Genomic DNA, 18,592 nt, shown 5'->3' with positions numbered 1-18,592 from the left:
TGTAGAACTGTACAGACCCCAAGGAAATCGGTAATAGATGCTCGCCTATTGGTAGCAGCAGAATGTTATAGTGTAACTTAGCAGAGGGTCTGGGCCTTTGTATCAGAAACATGGTATACAGACTATTCTCCGCCCCCATCGTCCGCTTTATAACCAGCACCGCCCCTTTTTCAGGTGGACGAGCTCCTCAATCAGATGGCGTCCGGGAAGGTGGATTCCCAGAAGGTGCTGCAGCCCATCCGCCCCGCCGTCCTCCATTCTCCTCTAGGGAAGCAGGAGCAGAGCCCCATCCCCATCTGAGCCGCCCCCCCCCCCCCCCCATCCTTTGTTAATTGCCTCAGGACTCTCCGTTTTATGGCATCTGCACCATCTTGCTGATTTCTATTGTATTTTTACCCGAAGTGGAAAATAAAAGTCAAGAATGTTTTATTTAGTGCCCCTCAATAAAACGTGTTCTGAAGTAGAGGACACAACTTTACCAACAAAATGTCCACTTTAAAGGGGATTAAGCGGCACAAATGATTGACTTTGCCTGTCAATCACCCATGCAGAGCGTGCTGGAAGGCGGAACCGTGACTAGTCACAGCTTAACAGAATCTCTGGTCCTCTACTGTAATGAAGAGTCAAAGAGGAGTTGTGGCTCAGTGCTTGTGCCGCACTCTGGCACACCTCATCACTGCTTTCGCCTCTTCATGAATAATCAATGCTGCCCGGTCTCATGCTCACTCACACTGTCAGTCATAAACTTCAAACACAGGACTGATCTGCAATCACATATAGTTGAATCTTCATGCCTTTCTGTTGGAGCTGTGGTCTCAGGGTAAATCATCTGTGCAAAAACCAGCAACAGTTTTCCTGGGTTTGATTCCCCTGACGGAAATCAGGATATCAGGAGGCGCAGAGAGGTACATACAGTTTATTTTGTCTACACATTTATCAGCCGGCGGCTGTGCATTACTATTAGTGTTGTGCGCCCGGCGGCCAATGACTTTAGGTCAGGACCAAAAGACACAATCAGCCGATGATCGTTGTCTTTATTACACACAAATGATCTGCTAAAATGGCCTGATCCAGCAGATTATTGTTTCATGTAATAGGGTCCTTAGGCTGTGTTCACACTGCATCAGAGGCTCTGGCCTGTCATCAGTGCAGGACATCTCTCCCTAGGGGAATTCCCAATAACACTGTGCTGCTGATAGGTCACAAGGGGAATATAGGCTTTACATTTTAAATCATCAGAATCTCAGTCTACATTCTACAAAATTAGACAAGGGGGTGGAGTGTTGGCAGTGTATTTATTGTACTTTTCCTCCTAACAGTCCACAGGGGTCGAGAAATTCCCATAATATTGTGTTGCTGATGGTTTAAGGCAGAGATGGGGAATCTTTCACCCCCAGCTATTGCAAAACTACAATTCCATCATGCCTGGTCAGCCAAAGCTTTGGCTGTCCAGGCATGATGGGAAATGTAGTTTGTAGTCAGGGCCGTATCTACCACTGTAGCAGCCATAGCGACTGCTACGGGGACCACTGCATCAGGGGGCCCCCCCGAAGGCCTGCTCCTGTAATACACTGGGCCCCCTAAACTGTCATCATTTGAAGCACCAGCTGGCCAAGCAGGCCTCCAGGGTTCTGCAAATGTCCCTTTACCTGCAAGCGTTCTTGACCAGCGCTTGCAGTTTTGACTATACTTGACAGCTTGGTGGTCAGTCGGGGGGCCCCAAGCAAAAGTTTGCTATGGGGCCCAGCCATATCTAGTTACGCCCCTGTTTGTAGTCCTATGTTTGCCACTATTTATGAGACCATAGGCTACGTTCACACAGAGCAAAAGGAGCGGATTACGCAAGGAAATATTTCCGCCTGAAATCAACTGACGCTGAATTCCGAGCAGAATATAAGCAGAATGTAAGCAGAATCCCTGCGTATTCTGCTAGGAAAGTGTTCAGCTCGTAATCAGCTCTTGACAAATTCAGCGCGGAATATTCGAGGAATCCGCATGCATTCAGCGCTGAAATTCAGCGAGTATTTGGTGAGTAAACTAGACTATACCAGAATATATACTAGAATCCTCCCCCCCCCTTTTCCCCATTTCCGCGCTGATTCAGCGAGTAATTTCTGCTTGTATTACGCTTGTATTCCGCGCTGAATACGCTTGTATTCCGCGCTGAAACAGAAAATCAGAGCCCCATTGATTTGTATAGGCTTCCGCTAGCGGAAGAATGAACATGTTCATTCTTCTGGCGGAAAGCGGATTAGTTCAGTGCGGAAATTCCACTGTGTGAACTGCAGAGCAGAATTTCCATTCAACACAATGGAAATTAGCTCTGCACCTATTTTAACGGCTGAAATTTCTGCGCTGATTCAGCGCAGAAATTCAGCTGCTTTTGCTCAGTGGGAACGAGCCCTAACACTGTCTCTACTTATCACAGGCCAAGGTTAGGGCCTTCTAGATTGTTCCTGCCCAGTCAGGACTATGCATTTTGAAGTAACATTGGTTTTGGTGGTGGTTGATTAGACACTATTAAGGAGATTCTTCCAGAGCCTGGCCTGCAGGCCAGGACCCATTTGTGGTTTCTACACTTATCACATCCAGTCATGTCCACCTAGAGTCCTAAGGGGGGTAACTACCACCAAAGGGGAATCAACCTTGTCTATATCTGGGGTGACCACGTTCTCTTAAGTTTCTTCAGCTGTCCGGACTATCCTTAGTCTGTTGGAGTAGATATAGCTGAAATACCACACTATTGTTTGCCCAGCCTTGACAGGTTAGTTAGCTACATCTGGTTGTTCAAGCCCGTGGCCCGTGCGCCTGGATCTGGCACTCTGTGATCTCTTCCGGCATGAGGTGATATTCTCTAAACTATAAGTACGGGTTTCTTCTATGAAGTATTGGGTCACCCTGGCAGAGTTCTGCACTGCATAGACGGTTCCCTTGGTAGCCCCCCAACTCCCCTACAAGTCAGTCAAGTCACACAAAGAAGCCTATAAAGTATTCAGAGCCTATCTTAATTACAGTGGTGCTGTACTAGGCAGAAAGAGACCTGAATCGCCCCTTAATAATGGGCACCAAAACTGGTAAGTTTCTGTGCCAGTGGCTGCACAATGAATGTAGTCACGGGAATGTTGTTAATCGGACCCCTATAAGGATAGACCATCAACATGAGTGTTGGAAACCCCCTTTAAAGGGCTTATCCAGCGCTACAAAAACATGACCACTTTCTCCCAGAGACAGCACCACTCTTGTCTCCAGGTCAGGTGCGGTTTGCGATTAAAGGGGTTATCCAGTGCTACAAAAACATGGCTACTTTTCCCCCTCTCTTCTCTCCAGTTCAGGTGTGGTTTGCAATTAAAGAGGTTATCCAACGCTACAAAAACATGGCCACTTTCTTCCAGAGACAGCACCGTTCTTGTCTCCAGCTTGGGCGGGGTTTTGCTGCTCAGTTCCATTGAAGTGAATGGAGCTTAATTGCAAAACGCACCTGAACTGGAGACAAGAGTCTTGTTGTCTCTGAAAGAAAGTGGCCATGTTTTTGTAGCATTGGATAACCCCTTTAAGCTCCATTTACTTCAATGGAACTGAGTTTGAAATTCCACCCAATCTGGAGACAAGGGAGGGGGGAAAGTGGCCATGTTTTTGTAGAGCTGGATAACCCCTTTAAAAGAGAAGTCCGGCAAAAATTGTTATTAAAGTATTGTATTGCCCCCGAAAAGTTACTCAAATCACCAATATACACTTATTGTGGGAAATGCTTATAAAGTGCTTTTTTCCCTGCACTTACTACTGCATCAAGGCTTCACTTCCTGGATAACATGGTGATGTCACTTCCTGGATAACATGGTGATGTCACTTCCTGGATAACATGGTGATGTCACTTCCTGGATAAAAGGGTGATGTCACTTCCTGGATAGATTGGTGATGTCACGACCCGACTCCCAGAGCTGTCCGGGCTGTGGCTGCTGGAGAGGATGATGGCAGAGGGATGCTCAGTGTCTCTCCAGTATCCTGTGTCCCTCAGTGTCCCCCTGCCATCATCCTCTCCAGCAGCCACAGCCCGCACAGCTCTGGGAGTCGGGTCGTGACATCACCAATCTATCCAGGAAGTGACATCACCATGTTATCCAGGAAGTGAAGCCTTGATGCATTAGTAAGTGCAGGGAAAAAAGCACTTTATAAGCATTTCCCGTAATAAGTGTATATTGGGGATCTGTATAACTTTTGGGGGGCAACACAATATTTTAATAAAAAATTATGCCGGACTTCTCCTTTAAGCTCCATTCACATCAATGGAATGGAATTACAAAACCTGCACTAAACTGGAGACAAGAGTGGTGCTGTCTCTGGAAGAAAGTGACCATGTTTTTGTAGCACTGGAACCCCCTTTAAATTGCTCTCTGGTTGTTACGGGCACTAAGGCCAATCTTCTTCTTAGACAGTACTGATATATGGAGCCCACTGTATAAAGCACTGTGTCCACAAGCTGTTGGCTGTCAGGGCATGATAGGAGTTGTATTTTTACTACAGCTGGGTACAAGGAATAGATAAGAAGGGAACATAGTGGCGGCCATTTTGTCAGCTTCAATGATGTCATCAATCTTACTGATTCCTTGTAAATAAACAAGAGGCTTCAGGCCTGCCCACACTATGGCCGCCTTCAGTCCCCATAATAAGAAAACAGAGAAAACATCCTTTATTTTTATATTTTTTTTACAAATCTCGCTCTTTATTGCCTGAAAATAAAGCCAGTTTGAGAAGCGGAGCTGGAAGTGACACAGACGGCCAGCACGGAGGGAGCGTTCAACATTTCTCAATACTCCACCATGGACGGCGGCCATGTTCAATGCTCCCGGACAAAGTGAAATTAACTCAAGAAGGAAAAGAGAGACAGACAGAAGATGTGATGGGCGCCGGAGCCGTCACTCTCATCCCTTCTAGGAAATGGCGACAACAGCGACGATGCTGGAGTGGGGTGAACACATCCGGGCCCCCCGAGGAGCCCCTGGGTGCTGGAGTATGTGACGGCGGCGGCGACATGAGCGGCTCCCGCTAGAGCACAGACATTGCAGTATTACTTTGGCACAAATGACATTTACAAGGGTGGGAGGTCACATCATGGGTTAATGAGAGATGGCAGGGGGTGAAGGCACAGAGTTTTAAACAGACGAGTCACCTGACACTAAGAAGCCTTTCTGGAGCTGAACAAGGGCGGCCATTTTCTTGGAGACCAAGAAGGAAGTAGTTTTTTTTGTGTTTTTTTCTTTTTTCACTTTTTTTTATATTTTTTATGTATAGTTCAAATAAATCCCTGATTTTTCTTTTCTTTTTTTTTTTTTTTTTCTACATTTCTACAATTTTCTTATTTCGTAAAAAGGGGGGTCATTCAAAATAGACACGCCTCCCCCGTAGCCGTGCGACAAAATATAAACTAAAATACCCGTCCTGATGAACGCGGACATTAAAACGTAAAAGAAATCTCATATACATATATATATATATATATATATATATATATATATATATATATATATATTACAACCACAATAATTTAGCGGATGGAGAGTAAGAAGCGTGAGGTGCCGGAGCGCCGGCGACACGAAACGATATTGTTAATCTGGAAATAAATAACGGCTATAATACAATATTTCGCTTTTCTGCCAGTGTCCGTCTGTTACTGTGCTATTACAGAGAGCCGGCGGCCATTGGGATCCTCCCTCAAGATGGCGGCCTGGCTTCTTAACAGCGACACGGGCACAGATTAAAGCCCCTCCCCTCCCCCCAACCCTAAGTGTTTAGAACTCTGTGGGTGATGGTGACAGATCACATGATGGACGATCGCAGGGTGAGGGACTGTGCAGCTTGTGATTGCAATCTGTAAAGTAAGACCCTCGATCTGTGTATAATCTGATATATCCCTCCTCGTGTATACCCCCACCCGCCCATAGCCGAACCCAAGATGAAACCCATCTTCAAATCGACACTTCATATTCCCGGGTATCCTAAAAGAGAAAGAGATGTCATTAGATATGGGCTGCCTAGAGAGTGTCACCCAGCTTTCCCAGGCCCCTGAATAGGCAGCAATGGCACCCGTATATGTTGATGGTTCAGCCCCTGGATAATTGCCTCACTGTAATGGCTTATACCATCTGTAATGCTTTTAGGAGGGATCGCTAAGCATTGGCTTCCCCAATGGTCGGCCATCTGGCCATCTTTGTATTTTATGTGTCACAGGTTTAATATCATATGACGCCATAAGCTTTACCATTTCCGATCCTGGCAGAGGTGTAGGCTAGGGTTACACTGCCACGTCAGTCACTCATGTTAGTGAATGGTGTGGTGTTGGCGCACTCACCCCAGCCTCGTATAATGGGTTGTTGAAGTCGGACTCCACAGTGATGGGGCTGTAGGAATGGGAGGCCGGGAAGGAAAATCCAAACAGAGACTTGCCTTGAAACCTGTGGGAGAAAAACACCACAGAGTCACGGTTAAGAGCTGTCCGCCATATTGGACACTTGTGATCTCTGAAACAGAAGGCGCTTATAGGGAAACTAGAAGCATCTAACCTGCTGAAATGTCCCTACACGGGGCGCTGGGGAAGAAGGGACGTGTCTAACCCTGAACCTCAGAGCCATTTTTGGTTGTTATTATTATTAACATTATATATATATATATATATATATATATATATATATATATATATATATATATATAATTATATTATTATTAAGTTATTTTATATACTAATGAGGCATTTTGGTGCACTGGGGGAGGGGCTACCACCCTCAATGCACGGGTCCGCACCTGCCTGCCCGCTCTGATCTGACTATAATCCGCTGGGGCGGGTTGGTGCACTGAGGGTGGTAGCCCCACCCTAGTGCGCCAAAACACTTATTAGCATATAAAATAACCTAAAAATATCCCGCAAACAGCACAGAGAATGAAGGGAAGAAACGTCCCTTTATCCTCAGTGCCCCATGGGCTATAGGGACATATCAGCAGGTTAAAGTGGCACTGCTGCTTAGTGTATGTGTATGTAGGGTGGCACTGCTGCTTAGTGTATGTGTATGTAGGGTGGCACTGCTGCTGAGTGTATGTAGGGTGGCACTGCTGCTTAGTATATGTGTATGTAGGGTGGCACTGCTGCTGAGTGTATTTAGGGTGGCACTGCTGCTTAGTATATGTGTATGTAGGGTGGCACTGCTGCTGAGTGTATTTAGGGTGGCACTGCTGCTGAGTGTATGTAAGGTGGCACTGCTGCTGAGTGTATGTGTATGTAGGGTGGCATTGCCACTAAGTGTATGTGTATGTAAGGTGGCATTGCTGCTGAGTGTATGTGTATGTAGGGTGGCACTGCTGCTGAGTGTACGTAAGGTGGCACTGATGCTAAGTGTATGTAGGGTGGCACTGCTGCTAAGTGCAAGTAGGGTGGCACTGCTGCTGAGTATGTGTATGTAAGGTGGCACTGCTGCTGAGTGTATGTAAGGTGGTACTGCCGCTGAGTGTATGTAGGGTGGCACTGCTGCTGAGTGTATGTGTATGTAGGGTGGCACTGCTGCTGAGTGTAAGTGTATGTAGGGTGGCACTGCTGCTGAGTGTATGTAGGGTGGCACTGCCGCTGAGTGTATGTGTATGTAGGGTGACACTGCTGCTGAGTGTATGTGTATGTAGGGTGGCATTGCCACTGAGTGTATGTGTATGTAAGGTGGTATTGCTGCTGAGTGTATGTGTATGTAGGGTGGCACTGCTGCTGAGTGTATGTAGGGTGGCACTGCTGCTGAGTGTATGTAAGGTGGCACTGCTGCTAAGTGTATGTAGGGTGGCACTGCCGCTGAGTGTATGTAAGGTGGCACTGCTGCTAAGTGTATGTAGGGTGGCACTGCTGCTAAGTGTATGTAGGGTGGCACTGCTGCTAAGTGCAAGTAGGGTGGCACTGCTGCTGAGTATGTGTATGTAAGGTGGCACTGCTGCTAAGTGTATGTAGGGTGGCACTGCTGCTAAGTGCAAGTAGGGTGGCACTGCTGCTGAGTATGTGTATGTAAGGTGGCACTGCTGCTGAGTGTATGTAAGGTGGTACTGCCGCTGAGTGTATGTAGGGTGGCACTGCTGCTGAGTGTATGTAAGGTGGTACTGCCGCTGAGTGTATGTAGGGTGGCACTGCTGCTGAGTGTATGTAGGGTGGCACTGCCGCTGAGTGTATGTAAGGTGGCACTGCTGCTGAGTGTATGTGTATGTAGGGTGGCACTGCTGCTGAGTGTATGTAGGGTGGCACTGCCGCTGAGTGTATGTAAGGTGGCACTGCTGCTGAGTGTATGTAAGATGGTACTGCCGCTGAGTGTATGTAGGGTGGCACTGCTGCTGAGTGTATGTGTATGTAGGGTGGCACTGCTGCTGAGTGTATGTGTATGTAGGGTGGCACTGCTGCTGAGTGTATGTGTATGTAGGGTGGCACTGCCGCTGAGTGTATGTAGGGTGGCACTGCCGCTGAGTGTATGTGTATGTAGGGTGGCACTGCTGCTGAGTGTATGTGTATGTAAGGTGGTACTGCTGCTGAGTGTATGTGTATGTAAGGTGGCACTGCTGCTGAGTGTATGTGTATGTAGGGTGGCACTGCTGCTGAGTGTATGTGTATGTAGGGTGGCACTGCTGCTGAGTGTATGTAGGGTGGCACTGTTGCTGAGTATGTGTGTGTAGGGTGGCACTGCTGCTGAGTGTATGTAAGGTGGCACTGCTGCTGAGTGTATGTGTATGTAGGGTGGCACTGCTGCTGAGTGTATGTAGGGTGGCATTGCCGCTAAGTGTATGTGTATGTAGGGTGGCACTGCTGCTGAGTGTATGTAGGGTGGCACTGCTGCTGAGTGTATGTAGGGTGGCACTGCCGCTGAGTGTATGTGTATGTAGGGTGGCACTGCTGCTGAGTGTATGTAGGGTGGCACTGCCGCTGAGTGTAAGTAGGGTGGCACTGCCGCTGAGTGTATGTGTATGTAAGGTGGCACTGCCGCTGAGTGTATGTAGGGTGGCACTGCCGCTGAGTGTATGTGTATGTAGGGTGGCACTGCTGCTGAGTGTATGTAGGGTGGCACTGCCGCTGAGTGTATGTAGGGTGGCACTGCTGCTGAGTGTATGTAAGGTGGCACTGCCGCTGAGTGTATGTAGGGTGGCACTGCTGCTGAGTGTATGTAGGGTGGCACTGCCGCTGAGTGTATGTAGGGTGGCACTGCCGATGAGTGTATGTGTATGTAGGGTGGCACTGCTGCTGAGTGTATGTAGGGTGGCACTGCCGCTGAGTGTATGTATGGTGGCACTGCCGCTGAGTGTATGTAGGGTGGCACTGCTGCTGAGTGTATGTGTATGTAGGGTGGCACTGCTGCTGAGTGTATGTGTATGTAGGGTGGCACTGCCGCTGAGTGTATGTAAGGTGGCACTGCTGCTAAGTGTATGTAGGGTGGCACTGCTGCTGAGTGTATGTGTATGTAGGGTGGCACTGCCGCTGAGTGTATGTGTATGTGGGGTGGCACTGCCGCTGAGTGTATGTGTATGTAGGGTGGCACTGCCGCTGAGTGTATGTAGGGTGGCACTGCTGCTGAGTATATGTACATGTAGGGTGGCACTGCCTCTGAGTGTATGTAGGGTGGCACTGCTGCTGAGTGTATGTGCATGTAGGGTGGCACTGCCGCTGAGTGTATGTAAGGTGGCACTGCTGCTAAGTGTATGTAGGGTGGCACTGCTGCTGAGTGTATGTAGGGTGGCACTGCTGCTGAGTGTATGTAGGGTGGCACTGCTGCTGAGTGTATGTGCATGTAGGGTGGCACTGCCGCTGAGTGTATGTAGGGTGGCACTGCCGCTGAGTGTATGTAAGGTGGCACTGCTGCTAAGTGTATGTAGGGTGGCACTGCTGCTGAGTGTATGTAAGGTGGCACTGCCGCTGAGTGTATGTAGGGTGGCACTGCCGCTGAGTGTATGTGTATGAAAGGTGGCACTGCTGCTGAGTGCATGTAGGGTGGCACTGCTGCTGAGTGTATGTGTATGTTATCCAGCACGGTCTGCCACCTGCTGGGGACATGGTTTGTCAGCCCCCTCCCTGCCTCTCGGCCTATCACAGCCCTGCCAAACGTCTTCCCCCAGTTCTGTCCAATCCTGCGTCAAGCGACCTCAGGATCTGAGGAACAGACATGTGTTTGGTCCCAGGGAGGACTACCTACCACTCCGGTCCCTGGGCTGCAGGGGTACCGCAGCATCCTAGCTCCTGCCTAGAACATCTGCAGCCCCTGGGTTACCCCTGAGGTCTTTTACGGCATGCTACCTTGTGCTAAACAGGGAGGAGGGCAGGAGTGCTGTGGGAGGGGAGTAGGCAGGGTGGGAGGGCTATGATGGAAGGAGATGGAGTTACCCTTTAATACCTATAGACTCCACTCACTTGGTGTAATAGATGTAGATTCCACCTATCAGCAGGATGACCAGGATGATGGGCAGGAAGATCGCCAGGGCAATGTTGCCGCCCTCCATCTGGTGGGAGGGGTCTGTGGTCTGGGCCACTGGTGGTAGAAGAAGAAAGCTTGTTACGTACCTAGACAGGGGGCACATACTTACTGTAGATGTCGGGACCACCAACCTCATAGACATGAAGGAGATGATGATGGTAATGGATGAAACAAGACAAAGGGGAATGGTGGTGATGACATCACTGGGGTGACACAACACACACAGCCGCTAGCTCACACCTTCAAGCTTCCTGTCATCCAGCAGCTCCTCATAGGCAACTAGACGGAGAAGAAGAGGTCAGTGCACACTACATCTCCCACAATGCATCACCACAGACAGACAGCAGGTCAGGGTTCACTTACTTTTGCAGAGAGGAGGCTGGTTCGTCCACTGGGAAGGATGTCCGGGGACACAGATGATAGTCACCTCACCGATCAGCTCAAAGCCCTCATAGCAGAAGAAGCGGAGCGCCTCCCCGGCCTGGTAGTGGTGCTTATACAGGGTCTGGTAGCCGTTCTCAGGGACGCCGGGGTTCAGACACGGCTCGTACTTCACTGAGGAGACAATCCCGGATTAGCCGCTAATTCTAAGGAGGATTTCACTAAATATCCCTGTAATATCCCCCAATGAGCTGTAATATGCTGAGATCAGGCAGCAGGGAATTTACTGTACCGCAGATAGCCACTAGAGGGCGCCGCTAGCACACAGTGAGCCCAGAAACCACTAGAGGGCGCCACTAGCACACAGAGAGCGCAGACAGGTGCAGATAGCCACTAGAGGGCGCCACTAGCACACAGAGAGCGCAGACAGGTGCAGATAGCCACTAGAGGGTGCCGCTAACACACAGTGAGCCCAGACAGGTGCAGATAACCACTAGAGGGTGCCGCTAACACACAGTGAGCCCAGACAGGTGCAGATAACCACTAGAGGGTGCCGCTAACACACAGTGAGCCCAGACAGGTGCAGATAACCACTAGAGGGTGCCGCTAACACACAGTGAGCCCAGACAGGTGCAGATAACCACTAGAGGGCGCCGCTAACACACAGTGAGCCCAGACAGGTGCAGATAGCCACTAGAGGGCGCCTGTATCACACAGAGAGTGCAGACGGGTGCAGATAACCACTAGAGGGCGCCGCTAACACACAGTGAGCCCAGACAGGTGCAGATAACCACTAGAGGGTGCCTGTATCACACAGAGAGTGCAGACGGGTGCAGATAACCACTAGAGGGCGCCTGTATCACACAGTGAGCCCAGACAGGTGCAGATAACCACTAGAAGGCGCCTGTAACACACAATGAGCCCAGACAGGTGCAGATAGCCACTAGAGGGCGCCTGTAACATACAGTGAGCCCAGACAGGTGCAGATAACCACTAGAGGGCGCCTGTAACACACAATGGGCCCAGACAGGTACAGATAACCACTAGAGGGCGCCTGTAACACACAATGAGCCCAGACGGGTGCAGATAACCACTAGAGGGCGCCTGTAACACACAATGAGCCCAGACAGGTGCAGATAGCCACTAGTGGGCGCCTGTAACACACAATGGGCCCAGACAGGTGGAGAGATGACTCAGGTGCCTGACAAAAAAGCTGCAGAAACAGGACGACCAAGGTCAGAGTGATGGCGGCCGTCCAGATGCTGCATGTGAGGAGGACGTCCGGGAATCATCAGCTAAAAATACAACCTGCAAGTCTGTTCATTGTGTGATACCTGCAGAGGTCAAAGTATCCAGACAACCTGCACAGCGCCCACTGCTGGACATGTCTGATAACACAAAGCCCCATCCACCTGACAACAACGTACACATTATACACAGGGGGATCTCCATATACAATGAGGCGGCTGCTCTCTATATACTCCTGTATACACCTGATGTAGCTGGCTCTCTATATACTCCTCACACTCCTGTATACACCTGATGTAGCTGGCTCTCTATATACTCCTCACACTGCTGTATACACCTCATGTAGCTGGCTCTCTATATACTCCTTATACTCCTGTATACACCTCATGTAGCTGGCTCTCTATATACTCCTTATACTCCTGTATACACCTCATGTAGCTGGCTCTCTATATACTCCTCACACTGCTGTAAACACCTGATGTAGCTGGCTCTCTATATACTCCTCACACTGCTGTATACACCTCATGTAGCTGGCTCTCTATATACTCCTTATACTCCTGTATACACCTCATGTAGCTGGCTCTCTATATACTCCTTATACTCCTGTATACACCTCATGTAGCTGGCTCTCTATATACTCCTCACACTCCTGTAAACACCTGATGTAGCTGGCTCTCTATATACTCCTCACACTCCTGTATACACCTGATGTAGCTGGTTATATACTCCTCACACTCCTGTATACACCTGATGTAGCTGGTTATATACTCCTCACACTCCTGTATACACCTGATGTAGCTGGCTCTCTATATACTCCTCACACTCCTGTATACACCTGATGTAGCTGGTTATATACTCCTCACACTCCTGTATACACCTGATGTAGCTGGTTATATACTCCTCACACTCCTGTATACACCTGATGTAGCTGGCTCTCTATATACTCCTCACACTCCTGTATACACTTGATGTAGCTGGCTCTCTATATACTCCTCACACTCCTGTATACACCTGATGTAGCTGGTTATATACTCCTCACACTCCTGTATACACCTGATGTAGCTGGCTCTCTATATACTCCTTATACTCCTGTATACACCTGATGTAGCTGGCTCTCTATATACTCCTTATACTCCTGTATACACCTAATGTAGCTGGCTCTCTATATACTCCTCACACTCCTGTATACACCTGATGTAGCTGGCTCTCTATATACTCCACACACTGCTGTATACACCTGATGTAGCTGGTTATATACTCCTCACACTCCTGTAAACACCTGATGTAGCTGGCTCTCTATATACTCCTCACACTCCTGTATACACCTGATGTAGCTGGTTATATACTCCTCACACTCCTGTATACACCTGATGTAGCTGGTTATATACTCCTCACACTCCTGTATACACCTGATGTAGCTGGCTCTCTATATACTCCTCACACTCCTGTATACACCTGATGTAGCTGGCTCTCTATATACTCCTCACACTCCTGTATACACCTGATGTAGCTGGTTATATACTCCTCACACTCCTGTATACACCTGATGTAGCTGGCTCTCTATATACTCCTCACACTCCTGTATACACCTGATGTAGCTGGTTCTCTATATACTCCTCACACTCCTGTATACACCTGATGTAGCTGGTTATATACTCCTCACACTCCTGTATACACCTGATGTAGCTGGTTATATATTCCTCACACTCCTGTATACACCTGATGTAGCTGGTTATATACTCCTCACACTCCTGTATACACCTGATGTAGCTGGTTATATACTCCTCACACTCCTGTATACACCTGATGTAGCTGGTTATATACTCCTCACACTCCTGTATACACCTGATGTAGCTGGTTATATACTCCTCACACTCCTGTATACACCTGATGTAGCTGGGTTTATATTCCTCACACTCCTGTATACACCTGATGTAGCTGGTTATATACTCCTCACACTCCTGTATACACCTGATGTAGCTGGTTATATACTCCTCACACTCCTGTATACACCTGATGTAGCTGGTTATATACTCCTCACACTCCTGTATACACCTGATGTAGCTGGCTATATACTCCTCACACTCCTGTATACACCTGATGTAGCTGGCTCTCTATATACTCCTCACACTCCTGTATACACCTGATGTAGCTGGTTATATACTCCTCACACTCCTGTATACACCTGATGTAGCTGGTTAAATACTCCTCACACTGCTGTATACACCTGATGTAGCTGGTTATATACTCCTCACACTCCTGTATACACCTGATGTAGCTGGTTATATACTCCTCACACTCCTGTATACACCTGATGTAGCTGGTTATATACTCCTCACACTGCTGTATACACCTGATGTAGCTGGTTATATACTCCTCACACTCCTGTATACACCTGATGTAGCTGGTTAAATACTCCTCACACTGCTGTATACACCTGATGTAGCTGGCTCTCTATATACTCCTCACACTCCTGTATACACCTGATGTAGCTGGTTATATACTCCTCACACTGCTGTATACACCTCATGTAGCTGGCTATATACTCCTCACACTCCTGTATACACCTCATGTAGCTGGCTATATACTCCTCACACTCCTGTATACACCTGATGTAGCTGGCTATATACTCCTCACACTCCTGTAGAGGCAGCGTCACTTACAGACACATTTGGGGATCCTGTCGCTCCATTTGGGGGTCCCGGTGTCTCGGTTGTAGCAGGTCAGGATTTCGCTTCCCTCCAGCGTGTAACCCTCATTGCAGGAATAGTGGACATGAGAACCAATGGGGAAGCGGGGATCAAACGCCCTACGGACGCCATTGGCGATCTCCCCAGGATCTGCACAGTTCAGGACTGTAGAGAGAGGGACTGTCAGCACTGGTGTGTGATGGTGTATAGTGATGATGGATGGTGTATAGTGATGGTGTTTAGTGATGATGAATGGTGTATAGTGATGATGGATGGTGTATAATGGTAATGGTGTATAGTGATGATGGATGGTGTATAGTAATGGTGTATAATGATAATGTATAGTGATGATAGATGGTGTATAGTAATGGTGTATAGTGGTGATGTTGTATAGTGATGATGGATGGTGTATAGTGGTGATGGATGGTGTATAGTGGTGATGGTGTATAGTGATGATGGATGGTGTATAGTGGTGATGGTGTATAGTGGTGATGGATGGTGTATAGTGGTGATGGTGTATAGTGGTGATGGATGGTGTATAATGGTGATGGATGGTGTATAGTGGTGATGGTGTATAGTGATGATTGATGGTGTATAGTGGTGATGGATGGTGTATAGTGGTGATGGTGTATAGTGGTGATGGATGGTGTATAGTGGTGATGGATGGTGTATAGTGGTGATGGATGGTGTATAGTGGTGATGGATGGTGTATAGTGGTGATGGTGTATAGTGGTGATGGATGGTGTATAGTGGTGATGGATGGTGTATAGTGGTGATGGTGTATAGTGGTGATGGATGGTGTATAGTGGTGATGGTGTATAGTGGTGATGGATGGTGTATAGTGGTGATGGATGGTGTATAGTGATGATAGATAGTGTATAGTGGTTATGGATGGTGTATAGCAGTGTGAGGGGCCCCTGCTCCTGTTAGGACCCCTCTCAGTGACTGGCTGGCTCTGCATACTCACTTTTCTCGCAGGTGGGAGGGGCATTGCTCCAGGACAGGTCCCATTGGCAGGTTAGGATGTCTGATCCGATGATGTCATAGCCAGGTTCACACTGATAGGTAACCACTGTGCCCCGGATGAGATCAGGGTGTGAGGACGTCTTCCAGCCGGACTGTATTTCGGGTAAAGCCGAGCACGTGTCGTTCCGTGGCACCTCTAGGGGGAAGAGGAAATATCTGGAGCTATTTGGATGTCACATGGAAAGAACACAGTACCCCAGCAGGGTGACGTCCCTCAGTCACTAATACCTGGAGAATGCATCCTACACTCAGGTCACAGCCGGAGCTGTATTCAGAGTTCTGTCAATGTCCATTGTCAGTGCTGAGCTGTAAACACTACATCTCCCCCAATGCACTGCAGCAGGGGATGTGCCCTAAGGCCTAACTAGATACTGTATACGAGGTGACCAGGGTAATGTAAGAGGTGACCGGGGTAATATATGAGATGACCGATGTAATATAAGGGGTGACTGGGGTAATATAAGAGGTGACTGGGGTAATATAAGAAGTGACTGGGGTAATATAACAGGTGACCGAGGTAATATAAGAGGTGACCAGGGTAATATAAGAGGTGACCAGGGTAATATAAGAGGTGACTGGGGTAATATAAGAGGTGACCGGGGTAATATAAGAGGTGACTGGGGTAATATAACAGGTGACCGGGGTAATATAAGAGGTGACAAGGGTATAGGGGGTGACCGGGGTAATATAAGAGGTGACCGGAGTATAAGAGGTGACCAGGGTAATATAAGGGGTGACCGGGGTAATATAAGGGGTGCACGGGGTATAAGAGGTGACCAGGGTAATATAAGAGGTGACCAGGGTAATATAAGAGGTGACCGGGGTATAAGAGGTGACCGGGGTATAAGAGGTGACCGGGGTATAAGCGGTGACCGGGGTATAAGAGGTGACTGGGGTAATATAAGGGGTGACCGGGGTATAAGAGGTGACCGGGGTATAAGAGGTGACCGGGGTATAAGAGGTGACCGGGGTATAAGAGGTGACCGGGGTATAAGAGGTGACTGGGGTATAAGAGGTGACCGGGGTAATATAAGGGGTGACCGGGGTATAAGAGGTGACTGGGGTAATATAAGAGGTGACCGGGGTATAAGCGGTGACCGGGGTATAAGAGGTGACCGGGGTATAAGAGGTGACCGGGGTATAAGAGGTGACTGGGGTATAAGAGGTGACCAGGGTAATATAAGAGGTGACCAGGGTAATATAAGAGGTGACCGGGGTAATATAAGAGGTGACCGGGGTATAAGAGGTGACCGGGGTAATATAAGAGGTGACCAGGGTAATTTAAGAGGTGACCGGGGTATAAGAGGTGACCAGGGTAATATAAGAGGTGACCAGGGTAATATAAGAGGTGACCGGGGTAATATAAGAGGTGACCGGGGTAATATAAGAGGTGACCGGGGTAATATAAGAGGTGACCGGGGTATAAGAGGTGACTGGGGTAATATAAGAGGTGACCGGGGTATAAGAGGTGACCGGGGTATAAGCGGTGACCGGGGTATAAGCGGTGACCGGGGTATAAGAGGTGACCGGGGTATAAGAGGTGACTGGGGTATAAGAGGTGACCGGGGTATAAGAGGTGACTGGGGTATAAGAGGTGACCGGGGTAATATAAGAGGTGACCGGGGTAATATAAGAGGTGACCGGGGTAATATAAGAGGTGACCGGGGTATAAGAGGTGACCGGGGTAATATAAGAGGTGACCAGGGTAATTTAAGAGGTGACCGGGGTATAAGAGGTGACCAGGGTAATATAAGAGGTGACCAGGGTAATATAAGAGGTGACGGGGTAATATAAGAGGTGACCGGGGTAATATAAGAGGTGACCGGGGTAATATAAGAGGTGACCGGGGTATAAGAGGTGACCGGGGTAATATAAGAGGTGACCAGGGTAATATAAGAGGTGACCGGGGTAATATAAGAGGTGACCGGGGTAATATAAGAGGTGACCGGGGTAATATAAGAGGTGACCGGGGTATAAGAGGTGACTGGGGTAATATAAGAGGTGACCGGGGTATAAGAGGTGACCGGGGTATAAGCGGTGACCGGGGTATAAGCGGTGACCGGGGTATAAGAGGTGACCGGGGTATAAGAGGTGACTGGGGTATAAGAGGTGACCGGGGTATAAGAGGTGACTGGGGTATAAGAGGTGACCGGGGTAATATAAGAGGTGACCAGGGTAATATAAGAGGTGACCGGGGTAATATAAGAGGTGACCGGGGTATAAGAGGTGACCGGGGTAATATAAGAGGTGACCAGGGTAATATAAGAGGTGACCGGGGTAATATAAGAGGTGACCGGGGTATAAGAGGTGACCGGGGTAATATAAGAGGTGACCAGGGTATAAGAGGTGACCATGGTAATATAAGAGGTGACCAGGGTAATATAAGAGGTGACCAGGGTAATATAAGAGGTGACCGGGGTAATATAAGAGGTGACCGGGGTAATATAAGAGGTGACCGGGGTAATATAAGAGGTGACCGGGGTAATATAAGAGGTGACCGGGGTATAAGAGGTGACTGGGGTAATATAAGAGGTGACCGGGGTATAAGAGGTGACCGGGGTATAAGCGGTGACCGGGGTATAAGCGGTGACCGGGGTATAAGAGGTGACCGGGGTATAAGAGGTGACTGGGGTATAAGAGGTGACCGGGGTATAAGAGGTGACTGGGGTATAAGAGGTGACCGGGGTAATATAAGAGGTGACCAGGGTAATATAAGAGGTGACCGGGGTAATATAAGAGGTGACCGGGGTATAAGAGGTGACCGGGGTAATATAA

At 48.5% G+C, this 18,592-nt stretch overlaps 2 protein-coding genes across 5 annotated transcripts in view; one reads left to right on the top strand and one right to left on the bottom strand.

Moving 5' to 3' along the window:
- Positions 1–436, top strand: part of LOC138801585 (uncharacterized) — a 16,327-nt gene extending 15,891 nt beyond the window's left edge. For 2 of the 3 annotated variants that reach the window (XM_069984571.1, XM_069984570.1), the window contains exon 9: positions 175–436. In XM_069984571.1, coding sequence (XP_069840672.1) covers positions 175–300 — 126 coding nt within the window. In that variant the 3' untranslated portion in view covers positions 301–436. The other variant, XM_069984572.1, reaches the window with a different exon arrangement.
- Positions 437–4,693: 4,257 nt separating this feature from the next.
- SEZ6L2 (seizure related 6 homolog like 2) overlaps positions 4,694–18,592 on the bottom strand; it is a 56,990-nt gene continuing 43,091 nt past the window's right edge. The window contains exons 12-18 of one of the 2 annotated variants that reach the window (XM_069982266.1): positions 15,759–15,953; positions 14,765–14,956; positions 10,836–11,027; positions 10,713–10,751; positions 10,409–10,526; positions 6,347–6,449; positions 4,694–5,993 (exon numbers count right to left, since the gene is read on the bottom strand). In XM_069982266.1, coding sequence (XP_069838367.1) covers positions 5,964–5,993; positions 6,347–6,449; positions 10,409–10,526; positions 10,713–10,751; positions 10,836–11,027; positions 14,765–14,956; positions 15,759–15,953 — 869 coding nt within the window. In that variant the 3' untranslated portion in view covers positions 4,694–5,963. Of the gene's footprint in view, positions 5,994–6,346; positions 6,450–10,408; positions 10,527–10,603; positions 10,752–10,835; positions 11,028–14,764; positions 14,957–15,758; positions 15,954–18,592 lie in introns of those variants that run through there. The other variant, XR_011364472.1, reaches the window with a different exon arrangement.

This window comes from Dendropsophus ebraccatus, chromosome 9 (assembly GCF_027789765.1).
Source record: "Dendropsophus ebraccatus isolate aDenEbr1 chromosome 9, aDenEbr1.pat, whole genome shotgun sequence".
Lineage (NCBI taxonomy): Eukaryota > Metazoa > Chordata > Amphibia > Anura > Hylidae > Dendropsophus > Dendropsophus ebraccatus.
The sequence above is the reverse complement of the archived record's forward strand: the minus strand, read 5'-3'. Positions and strand labels throughout refer to the sequence as shown.